Source organism: Phaethon lepturus, unplaced genomic scaffold (assembly GCF_000687285.1).
Source record: "Phaethon lepturus isolate BGI_N335 unplaced genomic scaffold, ASM68728v1 scaffold17624, whole genome shotgun sequence".
Classification (NCBI taxonomy): domain Eukaryota; kingdom Metazoa; phylum Chordata; class Aves; order Phaethontiformes; family Phaethontidae; genus Phaethon; species Phaethon lepturus.
Window position 1 is genome coordinate 13,489 of NW_010537169.1, and position 20,560 is coordinate 34,048.

General features: G+C 37.3%; 1 protein-coding gene across 1 annotated transcript in view; it reads left to right on the forward strand.

Moving 5' to 3' along the window:
• Positions 1 to 20,560, forward strand: part of RPAP2 (RNA polymerase II associated protein 2) — a gene marked incomplete at its 5' end in the record, with an annotated part of 39,403 nt that overhangs the window by 13,021 nt on the left and 5,822 nt on the right. The window contains one exon of the mRNA XM_010286412.1: positions 5,652 to 5,720. Within this exon, the coding sequence (XP_010284714.1) occupies positions 5,652 to 5,720 (69 nt within the window). The remainder of the gene's footprint in view (positions 1 to 5,651; positions 5,721 to 20,560) is intronic.

Genomic DNA, 20,560 nt, shown 5'->3' on the forward strand with positions numbered 1-20,560 from the left:
CTAAAAACTTACAGATCTATATGCCAGTGGATTTACAGAATGGAACCAAATCTAATTAATTTGGACTTTGATCCCAATACCTGGCTTACGTAGCAATAATTTATCACACTTTAAAAATTTCCCCTGATCTATTTCCGATTCCTTAGATAACACTTCATGATTTTATTTTTAAGTCTTTTTTGTTAGTAACTTGAAGGTAATGGCAGCAAGTTCTTGGGGGTCTCTTACTGTGAAGATTCCAGATAAATTGCTTAGAAATGCAGCATTTGTGGCATGGTATGGTTGAAGACAACTGTGGGCACTACAAAAGATCTCAAAATAAATGGATTTTTATTGTCCCTAATAGTAAAATAGTACAAAAATACAGGAAATGAGGAAGCAATAAAAATCTTTGGGCCCTTTTTCCTCCTTGCGTTTCTGATACGGAAGGGTCTGTTGATATACAAAAGGTAGCTCATGGATATTAAGATGAAGGCATAGGTTTGAATCTCCAGTTCTGTATGTACGATTAAATTTACTCAATATGGGTGGTCTCTCTGGTTTTAGGTTGAATGTTTTGGCAGGGGGACCAGGGATAAATTTTAAATGGTATTTATGTTTGCAGGGTATAGAAATTTAAATGTCACTTACTTTGTTAATATGGTTAAAATGCTTAATGGCTATGGAGGGACCACTGGCAAATGCTCTTTCTTGCTTTTTGTACTGGAAATACTTCAGGCTGAAGAACTTGCCAAAGAGAGTAGGAGATAAAACACATGGCTGTAGTAGAGCTTAGCTGAAGAAGGGTAAAAGAGCATGTGGTGAACTAAGCAACAACGATTTTCAGCTCCATTGGTTTTTAAAGGAACACTTGCAGTTCGGCCTCCTTTGGGCAGCTTTTTATTCAATCACCACTGCTGGGAAACACACTAGAGGGATCTCAAGAGACATTTTAGAATGGTTAGAGCTCTTCCCAAACAAAGTCCCTCAGTGCCTGTAAGCTTTTGTTACGAAAACTGAGATGTCAAATAATTCTCCAGAGTGTGTAAGAGCACTTTGTTAAAAGATCAAGAGAAAATTAGCTATTTATATATAAATCAAGGCCAAACTATTATGTTTGTGAATGTCTAGTTGGTTTTTTAAACATAATATTTCATACTGAAAATAGAATTTTGTCTGTATTTTGTGGTTGCAAGTATTTTAATTTCTTTTATGGAGCTTATCATTGACATTGAACTCTGTCAATGAATACGATACAGTTGTTTCCTAAACATGTGTTCAAGACTTTTTATTGCAGCTTTGTCTTACATTGTTTCCAAGGCAATATTGTAGTTTTTAAATATGTATCATGCGTGTATGCTATCTGGTGTATACACTCACTAACAAGCTTTTACCTATTGCCCTTGTTAAGTGGAATTTTAGGTTCTGGGTTTCAAGTCAATCAGCAATACTTGTCATAGACAAGATTCTGTATGGAAATGTGAAAATACCAGAACATTAATGACCTTTTCTCAAGTAAATGGGCTTCTCTTGAAGAGAGCCTAAAGTTATAATAGTAGCTTATTTTTGCTGGTTGTCATCAAACTAAGTTATACTACAGTACATTAATATGTTGCTCTTTTTCAGCGGGTAGAGGAGCTGTCTTTGATAGTTACATTGGTCTAGTTGAAGCCTAAAGAAAAACAATCTATGCTTTAGTATTTGCCTGTGCTGACCTGGCTTAGTTAAACTTCACTCAGTGCAAGTTTCGGAAAAATTCTAGATAGCTGAGGTCCTCTAAAAGTCACAACTTTATTAATCCCATGCAGTCAGCTTGCTGCCTTACAGAATAGGCAAATGGCCAAACTAAGAGGTCACATTCGTGAACTGAAGTTACATATACCTAGACCTGGGAATCTGGATGTGTGAACAAAAAGGCTGCTTCATTTGCAAAGATGCTGATGACTTCACTTTGCAACAAAGATAAATTGTAAAACAAAAGAAAGAAAATAAATGGCATCTATTTGGGGTACATTTTTTTTCTTTTTCTGCCAGTGTGAGAACACGGACATACTGGGTAAAACTGAGAGACAGTAAGCATGGACCTGTTCAACGGAATGTTTTTTCACCAAGTGTACGTGTAATACCAATAACTCGTTGCTACTGGCTATTAGTCAAATTCATAGTAACTTGTTAAAAGTTGACCTCATAGATGACAAGTATATTCTCATTGTAAAGATAAACAAACTTCTAGAAAAGGAAATAACACTCAAGACTATATAAATAGGTATAAAGATTGTTTTATATTAACCAGTTAAATTTTCTTGCATCTTGTTCATAATACCTGATGTTTAGGGGCCTGTTAGGGGATAACTGTTTAGCATAATAATCCCAGTGTTCATCTGCCATCCCCATTGGACAGCGTTCCTGCTATCAAATTGTTTCCTAGAAATCCCAGGAAATGTAATCCTGCTGAGGAAAGCGTGACAAGCTCCTGCATTGCTGAGTTTCCTTCCTATAATTTCAAGTTTGTTGTGATCCCTTTTAAAGTTCTTGCAGAAGATACTTGGGGATGTGCTTCAATCTGCCGCAGCAGGCACTGTTTACAAATCAGGTCATCATTTGCTAATGGAGTTCTGCTAGCAAAGCTTACAGCTGATGGTAATTAAATGGGAAGACAACTAAAGGAAAAGAAGTAGTACCAACTGTGTATTCTCTTCTTCTGTCATTTTTGGGTTTACTTTTTTTATTTACTTGTTACTTTACCCTTGGACTCCCTTGTATTCTTACAACTTCCATATTGTTGTGGGCTTCCATAAAGGCGTTCACTTTCTTTGTGGGCTGGGCACTAGTCAGTTACTGGGAGGTTATTTGTGATGGTATTTTCATGCATTCTTATCCTGTCATCTTCTGCCACTTGGATCCCTCTGCTCAGTCTGAGCTCCTTCATAGAGTATTAAAACTGCTGCATGGATCCTGATGCCTCCTGGATGGTGGAAGCAGTCAAATCCAGCTGCAGTGCATCTTGCTGGGGTGAACCACAACACCCACAAACTAGCCACTAAGTGACCTACACAGCTATTTGAGATCATCCAACCCACTTGGCTTACCTGTCGTGCCCTACAGAGGCCAAGAAAGTAGAGACATTTCATTTTGAAAAGTTGAATGTTTTCTTTCTTTGGGTAAGTGAGAGAGAATTTAGCCAAACTCTTTAACAGAAAATATATCACTGCAAAACACAAGTCATGTACACAAAATTTTGCAGAGTTTTAACATTTCCACTTTATATGCTTATGACAAAAATCTAGTGACCTTTCTTTCATGAATTGTTCTGAAGTAACAGTTTGGCTAGAGGCAAAAGAAAGAATTAATGAACCATTTTTGCAGAGGACTTGCACTTCCCTGTTTTCTGAAAGCTTTGCTCTTCAGAGGCCTTTATGTTGACACACAGCTTGTTTTTGACAGCGACTGCCCTTCCACTGCTCCTTGTTATTTAAGGCTTCACACCTGTAGGTTGCTAACTTTAGTCTGATCTGCCCGAAATGGTTTTTTTTCAGCTGCAGAAGTGCTTTAGGACAGGTGTTGTACTGAAAGGTTACTCATTGTGGAAACCTGACTTGAGTGTTCATCTAGTCCAGTGACAGTAGTACATCAGCAGACCCATACTGCTGTATCCTGCTGGTTATCTGTATCTTTTGACTACCTCCTTCATAAATAGCATATTGATGGCAATGACTAGTGTTCAGACCTTGCCAATCAATACTAACATTGAATAAGAGTTAATTGACACAAATAACTGCATTTCTGAGTTTGTGTACAAGAATGACACCTTCCTGTGCTCTAATCAATAATAACTCCTTGTAGAGCATTGAAATAAAGCTGCTTTCCGTATTTGACAGACTTTTCCCAGGTGGCTTGGAGCTGTCTCTTCCATTGTGTCTCATCACAGCAGATTAACTGGAATGTTACATATGAATTGCCTGTCAGGATGATTCCATCAGGCATTTCTCGGTAGTGTTTATCACTGTCATCAGTATTGAGTCAAGACTTTCAGCCTTTGCTTTGTCTCTTGTTCTATAGCCAGAAAAATGTACCAGTTTAGCAGGTACAAGCTTTGTTGCCAGCTAAAGCCATTAACTGTTTCAAATAGTAATTGGTAAACATTAATCTCTTTAATAACAAGAATAATGTGTATTTACTGGAACTGTTGGTTCTAGTTTGACGTGACAATTCCTGTACATGTAGTACAAAACATTGCTTTTCCTTTTGTCATTTAACAAAACTCAGGCTGTTAAGACACTATTTGAGTAATCTTTGCTTCAAAATCTTATTTTCTTTGGAAGACTGGGAGATTTGAGGAGAAAAATAGGATAAAATATTGCTTTAATCATTACTATCCTTAAATAGAAATTAATTTTATTAATTTTAAATATTTTTCTGAAATAGGGAAATGAAAAATGGTCCTATAAAACATCTTATTTGTAACTGCATCTTTAATAACATTTTGAATGTAATTTGGGGGAATCTGTTAACAAAATTTTAATTTTAACAATGACAAATACAAATACTTTTATTTTTCTGCGTTTTAACACTTTTGTGGGGCAACTATATACTCTCCCAAAGAAATTAAAAATTTAAAAAAAAAAAAATCTTACTGGGGAAGAAAACCCTGGATTTGAATTTGCTGCCAGGTATTTCACTTTAAGCAACCTCCCTTCTTCACCAGTGCCTGTAGAAGTGGGTATGAATGACGGGGTAGCTTCATTCTGGATCTGCAATTATACAAGGCTGCATGGAAGGGGAGCTGAGAGCAAGAAGGAAGCAAACATAGGGAGGCACTCGCCCCTCACTGTTTCTGTTGGATGGTGCCATCTGTCTGAGCCAGATTAATTCTGCTAGCCTTTCTGGGTGCCCGCATAGCCACAGCTTCGTTTTTAGCTGTGACTTTTCCATGAAATTGCTTGTCTTGAACACCATGGGTCATGCCTAAATTCAGCCGTAGCAATTCCCACGTGAATTGTTTTAAGCCCGATTAATATTTGACTTGAAGCAGATCTGCCGCCTTATGAAGTTCAGCCAAATGGGTCAGCAGGCATAAAATGCAGCAGCACTTCTGTTGAGCACCCGTGTGGTTCTTGGTTCACACTTCATTTTCTTGCTCTTATATCTGCACCAGCTGCCATTGCATAAATTAGAATTCTGGGTTTCCATTTTAAAAACAAGAATCATCAGAGGATAGTCTCCAGCATCTTACAAAATCCAGCCTGTTTCCGCAACATTAACTTTTACAGCAAATCTGGATCTGAAGCCAATGGGGGGAAACTAAGGGTAAGGAGGCCCATCTTTTCCGAAACGCATGTGCGGTTCCTGAGAATTTCCCAGTGGATGTGAGTGAATGCTGAGCCCTCACAGCAGCCAGGACTAGCTAATCCAAAGAATTAGCTTCTGTTCGGTCTTCCCCATGCCACTTTCATATTAGAAAAAAGAGACACGTTGGGAATTCTGCAATTCCTCCATTACAGGATAAGAGGAGACTCCTGAAAGTTGGTGAATTGCTCAGATACTGCTGTGATTGCTACATTGTAACTCAGTGTATTAAGTCTTTTAATGGTAGACTTACATAAAAATTCTGCAGTTAAAAGTCTGTTTACTTTCACTGTGAAATGTTCTAATTTTTTTTTATCATTTTCCAGGTTAACAAACAGAAATATTATTCACAAAATGCCTGAATGGACTCTAATTGCTATTGTTTTGTTATCTGTGTAAGTACTCTTTAATGTTAAATATTCTCATACACAACTGTCTTAACTAGCCTATCGAGACAAGATATAATTTTCAGATAAAAGGAGGGAAAGATTTCTTTAACTGGGGAATCGACAGAATTATTTTTTCATGCAAATGAACTCAATCTCTTGACAAAACAGGATTGTCCCACTTGCAACAACATTTTAACAATGGACAAACTTAACTTTTCTTTTTTTAATGTAACATTAAGCTTTAGGGATTTTTAAAGAGGGCTGGTGGGGTGAAGGAGGAGTATACTTCACTCTCTTCCATTTGCTGCTGACAGATATTCTTCTCTCTGACAGCTGGACAAAGTGATCTGTATTGTTGTACATGGATTTGGCATAACTGGTACCCTTTTCATTTCTCATTTTACTCCTAATTTCTTAAAAGATTTCGCTTTCACAATTGAAGTCAAATTATATCCATAAAGATACGGCGTTCTTCTAAATATGTTTGTTTGAATATTCTAGCAAACTTCCTTGAAAGGGGAAGGCTTTTTTTAGCAATGCCCAAATTTCTGAAAGGGAATATTGGGACCCAGTATTTTATTTTTATGAGGATTAGCTTTATGAGATTATGATACTGCAGACAGTCCTCCTTAGCTTTGTTTTACTTACTGTAAAATTAAATTCTTTCCAAGAGTTTTCGTAATGGGAAGCCTGATTTTATTATAGCGTCTTTCAGTAAACTTCTACACAGAGGCATGATGTATAAAAGCTCTAGTCATATGCATCGAGTGACTTCCTTAATTTGCATTTTCCAAATTCATGTGCATTTCTGAAGTTAAAGATACAGACTTTGCAGTAAGACACACAGTTCTCTCACAAATTCGTATTAAATATTTAACAATTGTTCACCTTTTAAGAAATCACTGGTGGTTTCACACAGTGTCAGGCCCTGCCTTTCAGCAGGGTTAAACCATCAAGCAATCTTTGTATGTCTTTCAGCTTCAATTACAAGATTGCAAAAATCTTATTCCAGAGACTGTTTATTACCACGCTGCTGCTGCTTCTTTTGAGCTTCCTGGGTCACTGGAGCCTGTAGGACAGAGAAGTACTTACAGGCATTCACAGGTCAAAAAGTGTTGTGGGCCAACCTCATAGCATCCCCAGTACTGCACTTACTTTCCTTGATATTACTGCAGTCTGACACATTGTTCTGGCTTTGCTGTCCCAAGGAAGACTATACCAGCAGGCATTAGAGTAGGCTTCAGCGAGCCTTACATCTGTGTCACCCAGCCAGATACCGCTCAAATGATTCATTAAATCAGAACACAGAAAGTAACTTTACTTGAATGCCTTGGCATAAATTTTTTATCAACTATAAGAACAAATCTTTTGTCATTTTTACTATATATTCTTATGGTTGAATTGGTAATTTGTGAAACAGATCTTATGAATTTTTCAAGTAGTTTCTGTACATTTAAGGAAACGGTGACTCTTGATCGGAAGTTAAAGTATGTTGCTGGTCTCTCCGCATATGATGAGCTTTGAATGTTTACATACCTAATGATTGTTTTACAATTGTTTTAAAATGTTATACAAGTAGCAGGCAGTCTTGGTAGCAGTAAATAGAAGCAAAGAACCAAGTCTCTCTTTACTTATGCTTTCTGAGGGTCCACCCCTGAACGAATTATATTTGATAAAATAGAGTAGTTTTTGTTTCTAGTATTATTCTAGTGAAACCACAAATAAAACCCCTGTTGACTTCAGCTTATTGTAAGGTTCTTGCAAGCTCATGATCTTCAGATTTTGAGTAACTTCTCTCAGACCCCTCTTAGCAAAGGATGCAGAAGAATGTAGATGGGATATAATGAGCGTTAAGATTGCTCTAAGATGATGAGTGTTGCATCATTTCTGGAAAGATTAAAACAGAACGTTTAATTATTTGGGAATTCTAATCGAACTTCAATATTTAGTGAAGGTCAGAAGTGTGCAGGGAAAGGCTACTGAGGACCTGGGCAACCCCTTGCAGACAGGTCCTTAGATTGTGGCCCTTTCTCACCTTCTGCAGTCTGCCAAAGAATCAGAGAATCACTAAGGTTGGAAAGGACCTTCAAGATCATCAAGTCCAACCATCAATCCAGCGCCACCGTGTCCCCTAAACCATGTCCTGAAGCGCCACATCTACACATTTTTTGAACACTTCCAGTGATGGTGACTCCACCACCTCCCTGGGCAGCCTGTTCCAATGCCTGACCACCCTCTCGGTGAAGAAATTTTTCCTAATATCCAATCTAAACCTCCCCTGGCGCAACTTGAGGCCATTTCCTCTCGTCCTATCGCTGGTTACTTGGGAGAAGAGGTCAACACCCTCATCGCCACAACCCCCTTTCAGGTAGTTGTAGAGAGCAATAAGGTCTCCCCTCAGCCTCCTCTTCTCCAGGCTGAACGATCCCAGTTCCCTCAGCCGCTCCCCATAAGACTTGTGCTCCAGACCCCTCACCAGCTTCGTTGCCCTTCTTTGGACACGCTCCAGCACCTCAGCATCCTTCTGTCCTATCTTCCTAATACTGCTTTTAAAAAGAATTACACCTTATTAAGTCTTCTCTGGCTTCCGCTTAGCTATACTGAGAGATGATGCATGTTGCAGCACATGTAATATCAGTTAAGATCACAGACTTATATGGGGCCTGACTGAGAGTGGCTCTTTACTGGCTTCTGTCACTGAAAGAGGAGAACATTTTCAGAACATGTATTCACTGATCTCAGACATGGGATGGCCATTTTATTCCTAATACTAAACCGTGAAGTAGCATAAGCAACACCCTGGTAGAAGAAAATACTTCCTCCTCCCAGGAGGATGAAAGACCATGTTACAGGTACCCTGGGGTGCAGGAGGTATAAGAACAGAGACTGCAGAAGGCAGAGTGAGCATGGGGTTTCAGGGTATACCTCAAAAGAAACTACTAAGACCTCAAGTATTTTTTGTTTTGTTTGGAAGGGGGCAGGGTTGTTTTGTTTAAAGTAGCAACTGTTGGACTTTGCTTGCACCCCATTTTGTGCATCGATATTGTGGCTCACCACTTCCTTCTCGTATATGGCTAGCATGTGCTGAGGACTCAAACAGTATAGTTAACTTCACAGTGCAGTTTCAGAGTGCCCTGACCCTCTTTGTGATACACTACTGGGCAGAGTAACTGTTAACATTACTGCTGTATTGAATTCAAGTGTCATCACTGCTCAACACTTTGTATTACGTTATGATAATGCTATCATCACTGGAGTGTGCGTATTAACTCTTTGTAGGATACAGCATGTTGGATAGTCGTAACACCTAATTTTGGTACTTAAGTTAGACTTAGGTTCCCTTTGTAGTCGTCTGGTCCTAAGAAGCTATTAGAAGTATTTATGCGCCCTTGAGTCTAATGACTATTAAAGAAACCTGGGCTTCTAATTCATTGCTCTGAAATAAAGTGCCTGAAACTAGACAGTGTGATTGTCTTTCTGAAAGTATAAAATGTGGGAGATTGCAACAGTGGAGTGTTTCCTGTTCCTAGTGAACAGCTGGATTTATTCAATCAATTTATTGTATAAAATATGAGCAGCCAGTCTCAGCCTTTATTGAAAATCTAGCCTGAGGCACTCCTATCTTTATGAGCAGCACATTCAGCAATGCTGTATTGACCTTCTTAGAGTACGCTTTGACAGCCAGAGAATTATGTTCAAATAATTGCATTCATGCCTGTCGTGGAGTGGGTGACTCTTTAAAATGATCCATAGATCAGATTTCTTATTTATTTGTCATTTGTGATAATTTCGGCAGTGGTAGATTTCTATGTCTTCCTGTTGCAATGTTTAGTATGTTAAGTAGAATTTTTTGTTATAGTAATAGCTTCTTTATAATGTACTGTAAACTAGAATACAGAAGTTGCATCTTTTTCCCCCAAAGAACTTTGCAAGATATTAAATGAAGCAGATAAATAGGTACAAATACAGTAGTTCAAGAAAGAATGGAGAAAGCAGTGGGAAGATTGGTTGCTACACAAGCATGGGCACTTGCTGGTTTTAGTGTATACCCCTGGTACAGTCTAATGGAAAGCTTTCAAGGTATTTTCAGAAAATGTCTGCTTTCATCTTACTTATCTGAGCTGGCTGGTTCCAGTGAACTGTGGTCAGCTTCATCTACAAAGCCTATGCAAGAGGTTCCCCCACTAAAAGCTTTGAAGCATTTCAAAATGTTCTGGGATTAGTTTATAAGCAATCGGCTGCAGTATTTAAACAAACTCAAAATGACCATGATCACTAAACAAAAGCCATCATTATATGTGTGCAGCCACTTTAGATAAATGTGTCATGTGGAGATGTACTCTAGAGGTTTACTCTCTTGGAGATAACAGTTCAGGAACTGGAGAATCTTGGGTTCAAGTATGCATTTTTACTTCTTTGCACACGAGAGCACATCTATTGCTCAACACTGACATTTCTAAATTAATTTAACAGGAATTCAGATGTTTGTGATATCACTACTGTGTTCTTGTCTGAAAATGTCTGAATGTTTGAAATGTACAAATCTAATGTACAAATAGATATTGGATATGGATCAGACTTGCAGAGTGACTCTTTTTTCCAACAGAAACCACATACAAGTTAGGTGGATGATCTTTTATTTAGCAAGTCTGATGACAAAAGATTTGGTCCAGGTTTCAGCAGAGAAAAATCATTTATTGTTAAGCTAGAAATGTAATTATTTCCCATTTTGAAACAGAGCTTGCAAGACCAAAAATCCAAAAATTCTTTCTCTTTATAAAAGTGTTTTAATGTTGTCATAGTATTGTCTCTACTCTTGGTCTCTATCTATAGACTTATATTACTGTGTGAAATAAAGAAGAGGCAAGTTTGTCTCAACAGATTAAAAAATTAAAAAGTATATTCTTCCTTTTTTCCTCTCTTAATAATTTTAGGTTGTCATTTGGTGAGTGTGAACTCAAATAAGTTTTCTGTTAAGCAGTTCTTACTTATCAGCACTTTCTGAGCAAACTCAAATCTGCTTATTTGGCATATTGTGGAGGGAGATCAGTATTACTTTACTTCCTCTTAGCATGTTCCAGCATTACTTAGGAAGCATATATAGAACAGTATTTTGAGGGATTTGCAGTGTTGTTAACTGGGACATTAATCAGTACCAACTTTTAATTAAAAATCTTCATCGTTCATAAGGGAGAAAATAGAAGAAGAAGCTTTAGCAGTTTCAAAGAAGGTGTTTCTCCTTACACAAAAACCCTGCTCTGTTGCTGCAGTGCTGTTATGCAGGGAAGTGATGCTGGATTCCATTGCAGCACACACAGCTGCAGTCTTTTTCCATTCTAGTATTTCTCATGGATGGCCTTCTGAATGGGAAATTTGGATGTGCTGTGCAACTTTTATGCATGCCCAGCACGAACTCTCTGAGGTGAGTCCAGGATAATTAGTTCCCCTTTACAGTTCTGGTCCTTGACCTCATCAGCAGGAGCAGAGCCCCAGCACACGCTGTCTCCTGGACTGCTGTTGCATGGAGTTAGGGAGGTTGGCTCAGAAAGCTGGCTTCTCTGCACCTGCCACTCTTGCTGCCCAGTGCCAGGGAAGAGCTGGGTCATGGCTTTCTGCCAAGTGTCTTGGAAATCCCTCCAAGAGACAGGAATCTACATGTTCCCAGCAGCTGTATGTGTGGGCATTCAGACTGAAGTCATGCCGAACTGTGCAGAGCTGGTGTGCAAAGTGCATCGCCAGTTATAAATTGTCCTTCATGGTGGTGTTCTGACTAATCTTTTTGTTAGAATCTAGAAATACTTTTATGTTGAACATAATTTTGGATCTTCTGCTTTAGTCACCGCTTGGGAACTTTATATTCCAAATGTACTTGTGAATTAAGAATGTGATAGTAGGGCAAGTACTTTCCTCTGCCACTTCGTTTTTGCCTTTTGTGTGAGTAATCAAGAGATTTTTTTGGTTGCAACTTCTGTTTCAACCCTCTGAAAGATAGCATGCTAGATTTCGGAAGACGGCTTTATCATATTGACTCTTTGGGGAGCTAACTCGGTCAGTGGAGTTCATGTCCTATTGAACTCTATGCCACAGCTATGTGCTGATAAAGCAGATGGAAAAATTGCCCAGCCTGTTACAGAGAGAACTGTTTTAAATTTATGTTTCTTGAAAAGGTATATATTTAGAAGATTTCTTTTGTAATGTCATGTTTTTCTTCCTTCCATAACTGCTGCATACAGCTTTGTTTATTGGAAGTCATGTCAGCAGAGAATAAGTTGTACAGTTACACGGTAATATAGACAGTTCTGAACTAATGCTGCAAGAAAGATACGATTAATGCACACTGTTAACAGCTGCCCTAAACTTAGTTTTAAACTAAATGCAGTTTAACTTCATCCACTGAGCAAACTGAAATGTTAATTTTGCAACTGAATCCTGAAGCTGTAATCCTATAAAAAATATACTCGCTTCCTTATTAATAATTAATCTTAATACATTCAACGCAAACATTTTTTATCACGAAACATTACCCATCTGTTAAAAGAAAAACATGACTTTGACACACACTTGCATCTTTTATTTTCAGAGTTTTAACTTTATCTTAGTAAACTTTCTAAAGAACAGCCTACATTAATGGGGATATGACACACAGGCAGTGTTTTTGACCTAGAGGAAACTTCATCGTGAGATGAAAATCAGTGTTGATTTGGTTTCTTGTTTCTGAACCAAAAAAAAATGTAGAGGTACACATCACTTGAAAGGCTACTATGGCTTCCTAGCATGTGATCCCCAGGTATTTTGTACCAGCAGAATTTTTAGCATGGGTGTAGGATTAATTTGTTTGGTTCTATGCAGAGAGTCATAATGGTACCTCTACTAGGCTAAGTGGTGTGTCCTATTCTTCTTTAGCACTGACATCAGTTGTGCCCAAAGTAGAAGTACTGTATTCCTTAACTCTTTTGGAACCACTATAACAAAAAAATGTTCATTGTAGAAAATCCTTGAAAGAGCAGTATCTTTTGAGGATCTAATCATTCCTCTCCTTATGGTGCTTGATGCAGCTTATGGCATGTAAAACCTTGTAATGCTAGACAGTAAGACAGGCTGTCCAGAAAGACAATACTTCATCCCAGAGATTCTAGTTTCCTTTGTCATATTGCTGTTGAAAATGTCAGACCTGAATGGCAGTCAGTATTTTTTCTATGAAGTGCATTATGGTCTTTAAGGAGGAAGAATCCTGAAAATTATTAAAAACCATGAAGATCTTAAAAATCTTGCTTTATGAATTAATTATGTCTTGGAAACCAAAGTTAGTTGAATAATTGGGCTAAGTTATAATTTGCTTGGATCAGAACAGTGGTCCACAGACAAAAACCCATGCGTCAAAGATCTATGTCGGTTAGGGGGAAATAGAGACACATGCATTTTATTAACTTTCATATCAATAACATTACATTGGGGAATGTTGGTGTTCCTATTATATTCTACAGTGACCAGGGATAAACTAAAAACTACTGAGAGGCATGAAAAATTTGGAGGGGAGAGGAAAAGATTACAACTAATTAATTCAGAATGGGCAAATTATTTCTTATGTGATAATTGGGCAGTACACTGAGGAACTGGAGACTTGTTTTAGTTTCCTAATATTGTAGGAATTGAGTGCACGGGAAGTTTGTACTTCTTGTTAGTTTGTTACTCCTTGAGATATAAACACATTTTGACATGCAGTGGTCTCATCCAGTCTGGCAGTTAAGTTCTGATCCTGATGTGGGATATTAACAGTGAAGGCAAAAAATGTGCATTATTTTCTGAAATGTGTTCATTTCATATTTATGAAAATAGAAAATACAGCCTCTTTGGGGAAGGAAGGAAGGAAATACATGTCACTGACAGGATGATGTTGTATAAAGTGTATCTCTAGGCGATGGGCTATGATGAAGCTCTCAGAATTTACAGATAGCCCAAACGAACAGATTTAGCATCAAGGTGCAAGTGGCTCTTTTGACACTAAGTGTATAATTAAAATAAATACTTGGGATAAGACAGCAACCATCAATTAAGCAGAATGTTGTACAAATAAACATAACTATATATTCATAAAATTTTGCACAGCATAATACAAAGACACTGGAACAGTTATGGACATAACTGTTCATGTTCCTCTCTTCCTTCCAAGAAGTAAAAGTGTGCTTTAATTGGCCTGTAGCAAACGTAGCTCCCCAGTATATGGGATCTTCGTCCAGAAACTGCAAATTGTATATGTATAATTGCATACTATTAGGTGCAAAACCAGGATCGGTGCAAAAACTGTACACATGCTTGGTTGCTGAGAGGTTTGGGATCTCAGTATGTTTAATTTCATTTTGATGTATACCCATGTTCCACAGAAATGCGTATATCACTCTTATCTCTTACACCCTCTATCCATCTCTATCCATCTGAACATTTTAAGAAGACACTGAATAGATCTAACTCATTGATCATAAAACTCAGTATTTCTGAGATGAGGTACTAACTTTTTTTAAAAGGATAGAGAATAGTTGAGGTTCATGTGGCTCTTCATATTTGTTTCAAACCTCATCACATATTCTGCATTTTTTACGCACACTTTAGGTCAGTGTACCTGACAGTGTACCTGACAAATCAGTGTTAATACTGTTCTTCTGTTATAGAGATGGTAAAATGGAGATTAAGAGTAGAAAAGTGATTTACTGGAGGTCATCAAGTCAGTAATAGAGCTGGAAATAAACAGGAAAAGGGTTTGCGGTTTTTTTGTTGTTTGGTTTTTTCAAACCTACTGTGAGCTGGCGTGTCTGGGGAAAAGGTGCTTAAGAATCCTTTGGGGGATTTTTAAGAATCTCATTTTGAGAGGTCCAAAAGTGCACTGGCATTTGTTTTCAAAACTGGCAAAGGCAAGTAGAAAAATACTGAGGTCCTTATGTTTAACTTCTGAAGAAAAAACTTTGGACACAGTGGAAGCAAGTCTATTCCTAGCATGTCTCTTTACTCAGCTGCATTATTCCAGGTGTTTGATCTATATATTGGACTGAAAGGCAGATAATCAAGTTAGTGTTAGAAAGTTGTGAAACTAAACTATAATCAATTTTATTATCATTGTTTCCATAGTAACTGAGTACAGGTGAGTACATTTTATGAAGCCAAGTATTGACAGATTATTTACCTAAGCATATTGCATTGCTCTTTTAACTGTAAGACAGTATATTTTATTTAATCTTTATTGAATTTTTTTGCATGTCACTGAGATAATTAATTGATAGAAATAGATGACCAGTATGTGGCAGAAAAAAAGTCCAGCAACTGCAAAAATGGGTGTATGTGAAACAATTTTTAATTCATAAAATGTACCAGGTTTGTATATAAAGGCATCTTTTAGATATTAAATTGTCCCACTGTATGTGCACAATAATTTGTACAACGGTGTATATTTTAAAAAGCACTTAAAAGGTTCAGGCTCTCAAAAGCTTACATCCTAGCATTTTTTAATCTTACAGAGTCTTGTATCTGCGCTTAATTTCATGTAGCTAAGTAACCCAAAGACTTCAATGGCATAGATTCCAGTATTTGAGAGGTGTCACAGGAAAACTTTGTGGAACATAAAAAATAAGGAATAGAAAACTGAAAAGGATGAAAGGATCGATTTTAAAATAAATTTTAAATTTATTGTATTTAAAATTTTTACTAAGTTGAAAAAGAGGGAAAAATGGGAACAAATGGTAGGACTGAGAAGTACCTTTGATCTGTCAGCTGGCTAGCAGGAAACAGACTTCAAATAAATTGAGCTCTTTAAACAAGGCCCGTCCTTGAAATGTGTACCTAAGAAACTTAGATTTGTTAGAGAGAAACAGCTGATAGTGATTTTTTCTGGGTCTATATTGTGAACTTTTTTTTTTTTGCCTTGGCTTTATGCAGATAAGTAAGTTAAATTGAAACCTTTTGGAACAAATCCCTGTATGAATAGACATGCTTTAAATGGCACACAGTATTATAGAAGTTCTGATGCTTCATGTCTGTGAACTAATATTGTAGTAATAACCTGGAATATGGTAATGTAGAGGTGGGTATCATACTCCCATTTGTTTTAAAAAAAAAAAAATCATCCTGCAGTCATATCTACTAATACAAAATGGTGAAACACAGTCTCTGATCCAGCTAAACTTTGTATGAAGAGTACTCTGGATAAGGAACCATAGATGTTGTTGAACTGGTTTTGGTGCTTCCTTAGCATCTTGTCAGGCTAGAGGTTTTTCTAACACACTGGTAAAGAAATCTGGAAACTGTGTTTTGCATGTGATTGCCCAAGTAATTGTTTTTTGCCAGACCTATATGACATTGTGTTGATGGCAGTCTTGGTAGTAATTTTAAAATAAGTAAGTGTTTGAAAATAGGGTTCCTAAATATTACTGTAACAGGAGGCAAACAGAACCATTACATATTACTACTATAGCTTTAAAGGAGTCATGGGTCCCTGAATCTTTGTTACTGGCTTTGTAACATCAAGGTATTTCCAGAGCGTTGGCCATCTTCTCATTAGACAGGCTAAGCCTGGGTTAAAAACAGTGATCCCTGAGTATTTAATTAAGCCAACTGCTTAGTATTACAGGATCAGCATAATGCTAGCAAATGCTTACAGAGAATGTGGTGTCATTTTCCACCTGCTGGATGTTCTGAAATGTGTAGTTCCTTTCCTGGACAATTGCTGAGGGAACTGACGTTATTTTCTGTGTGCATATATAAGGTCAGGAAACTTGCTTAGAAGGAACATTATAGATACTGTGTGAGAAGAAACACTGTTGATGCTTGCGTTGCAAAAGTTAAAATAATTGTACAAAGCAATAGACTTGTAGATTTTCTCTCAGCTGAACAGAAATTGTTGCTATCATGTTTATGTGCTGCTGGTTGCTTACAGGGACCTGAAATCAGGGAATAGTGAGAAATGCCATTTTCTAGTTACTTCCTGAGAACAATTACCACAACATAATTAATTATATAATACAAAATAGTATGAGTTTTATACGAACTGAGAGTTTCAGATGTTTATGTAAATGTTAAGGCATTTTTAATTTTTTTCAGTTATTTGTATATACAGTGTACATTCTAAGGCATGTTGTCTTCAAGTATACAATGTACAGAACTGACACAAATAGCACTCGATAGCTGTACTAAATTGTTACACTGTTTGATGAAATGTCTCGGCAAAGTTTCTATAAACATGTTATGTATTTTCAGACTTATTTTGGGTGTTGCTTTGCATTAGACTTATATTTTGCCTGTAAAATTAATTACTGACCTAATGATGTAAATAGAATATTTTTATATATAAGAAAGTGGTTTACTTGTCCTTCATTAAAAGTCAAAGGTCATCCATCCTACAGAAGTTAGTATTTTGAGGACAGGCTGCATTTACTTGAGTTTTTTCCTTTTCTGTATCTTGTTGTATCAGTGCAACGTTATTATAAAATCTTTTCATTGCAGGTTCTTTGAAGTTATACAGCTGGCTGTTATAAATAACAGCTGGCATCTGATGGAGCGATCGTCTTTCAGGGGAGAGGGAAAAAAGTGGCATAAACAATACATCCTGCTAGTTATGCAAATAGTTCTTTCGTTAGCTTAAAAAAAACACCAAAGATCCAGAACATTTGCATCTTATTAAATCAATATTAAATAAACAGTTTCTGTACCTAGTAAGGTACCTATAATCCTGTTGTCTCAACACATCTCCCCTGCACAGTGCAGTTAAAACACCGGAGTGCCTTTCAAATAATTTCCTTATGCAGCTTAACAGAAAAACAAAAAATGAACTCTCATATGGTATGTTGGAGTATAACCAGCAAAGTATTTTGCGAACGTTCACTCAGCCTCCAAAGCCCGTGCAAGGAGAGCCTGATATGACACGAGGGAACTTTGCTGCGCAGCCTGGTCCCAAGCGCCGGACCCAACTCCCTGACTGCCGTCTTAGAAGGCAGCGGTGTTCGGGCGGGTGCGGCTTTAGGTGCACCTCAGGTTGTTCTCCGAATTGCTTGTTGCCCTTTTGGATACAAATAACTGATTGGGGGAAAAAAAGAAAAATAAGAAGAGAAAGAAGGAAAGAAAAGGCACATCCGTTGTCTCTCTTTCAGTGGTTAGTAAGCACTTCTCCCAAATAGTTAGATAAACTCGTTACTGTAGGTATGCTTTCCTTTTACTGTTAATTGTATCCATTCAGCTGCGCCACAAGTGAAATTCTGGCCCCATTGAAAGGGAATAGAAGTTGACTTATGTCTGGACACCAACTATATGAAAAGTGTGTGTGGAAAGTGAACTTTAAAAGAAGAAAAATATATATTTTGCGTAACTGTATACACAACCTGTATCAAAGAGAACATTTTTCTTGAACAGACTTGTAGAAGCTGCATAGGAAAAAATGAAGGTAGTGGAAATGATTAACAGAGGTAACTTTTGCATGAACCTTAAGTTTTGCTGTATACTTGGATTACATAGGAATTGCAGTCGTCGATTTTGAATCAGTGTTTAGTAGCATTGATTTAAATGTAGTGGACAAAAATTTTAAACTATGAATAATTTAGTTTCTGTGGCCTTCAGAGGATTAAAGTGTCTGTATTGGGTTCTGTGGACAAGTCAGTACACAATAATGAAAGGAAGTTAAATAATAAATAAAACATAAATTCCGCTTTAGCTACAAAATTCTTGTCTTTATGATGAGAATAGGATCTTCAGGCTATATTTAAAACTAGACCAGAAGTAGCTTTTTTTCCTCAGTAAGAAAATTGTTTTCTGTCAGTTGTGATCATTCAATACTGTGGGCTTTAGTGTTCTATCTTTCATTAAGAAAACAGAATATAGGAATAAATTTGGGGACATTAAAGAAAACTGCCCCTGAATACGGACCTCCCTCTTTGACCGATAGGGTATGCTAACAAAGGGCCCCAAATTAGAGGTTGCTTTAATTTCAGAGTTGCAAATGACACTGATCATAATTACTTTTTTTTTTCAGCACTAGTATAATTTAATTTAAAAGAAGACTTAATTCCAGAGATATATTTAAATACTTCTGCATCTTGTTTGTAAGTTAGATGCTTCCAGTTCAAGATTGTCTGTCAAATATTAATGTGTTCTAATGGAAAATGTTTACTCTAGAGACAGTCTTTTGCTTTTAGGGTTGTTTTTAAATATTGAGCTTTTTAAATCGTGTTCAATCTAAAGTTATAAGAAACAAGTGGGGGTTTTTTAAACAAAATCCTGAGCGTAACAGCTAAATTACGTAAGTTGAGGCTGTAGTGTTTTCTAATTTCTGAGCGTATGTTAAGAGTATGATTGTGTAACCACTTAGCTATACCAAAGATTATAATTTTTCTTTAAGCTCTCTGGTGCTGCATCTTTAACTTACAACTACACTTATGTTGTGCTTCAGATCAGCTTTCTGTCCAATACTAACTTGTGCCTGATGGATGCAATATGCTTTAAGGTCTGTGGAAATCCCTGCTGCCATTTAAGATACTTTACTAAAAAAATTGCTGTCCCTAGACAAGTGTACTGTATCCAGTGATATAACTGAGGGACGCTCCTCAGAGTAAGCAAGCAGTTAATATATTGTGAAGAACATTCAGAATTACAGCCATGCTTTGACTTATGCTGTCAAAATGTCTGAGTGGCTTTCAGTGGGGGTTCATGAAATAGATAAACACAGCAAGTGTTTCAGTTCACCCCATCAACTGAAGCACTGTTACTGATTGATACGTGGGCAACACTCGAGTTATATGTACAGGCAGATGGTCTACGGGCTGCAATGCACATCTATTTCCATTAGGTTTATTGCTGGTCCGTAACACTTGTATTGGCTCAGTCTAGCCATTTGTCTTAAAACAATTACTTTTGTTTAATCAGTTGCGTTGGAGACTTTCTTCATAGGAACGTAATTCAAATGGGATCTAAGATTGTATTCTATAAAACTGCTATATTAAAAGAATGTAACTTCTGATCAATAACACTTTTATTGCATTGCTAAGCCCATCAAATCTGTAACGTAAAAGTAGTGCAAATAGATTTCAAGTATTTAAAAAAAAAAAAAATAGTCCTTGTGTGTTGACACAGTAGAACACATTAAAATGGCATGGTTGTCCCCATACAGTCATTTGACATGGATTTTGTGTATTTCTAGAGGATTTTTAACACTAAATGAGATAAACTGTTACTGAGAATGACCTGCAATATCATAGTGATATTTAGTTTTTATAAATCTGTTCAAAAGTTTATTTAAATCTGTGGATGAGGTTTTGTGCTATCTCTTCTATTTGCAATGCAAGGAGTAGGAAATTTACTGTAGGCAGCTGCTGAAGGAGCCTTAGGCTGTTGGTGAAATTAAAGTACCTTGTATTACTGAAACAACTTTAGGGCCTCTTGCTTAAGTTATGGCATCTTCTTTGGTACGGTCCTATAACCCGCCTTTGGTCCAAGAAGTGGTGCAATATGCTCAGCTTGGCCATCTGCCTGTCCATGCCAAAGGGCTTGTTCTGGGCTCCCCAGTGGACTGCCTTTTCACCGGTCTTCCACAGGGCCAGTTTGAAAAACAATCCCTCTTCTACCACTTGTCAACTGCCATTGTGGCATACAGCTTTTTTTTGATCCATGTGGTACTGCTCCAATCCTTTATACCTTGTAGAAGGAAGCAGAGATGATTTCCCTCATGATTTCAACTCAAAATGGTAGGTACAGAGCTGGGAAGAAGAGTAGGTTAATACTCCTTGTAATTCTCAAAAGCAGTTGATATTTAGGTAATACTGTCCCAAATGTTTACCGGGGCGGGGGGGGGGGGGGGGGGGGGGGGAAATTTTGTG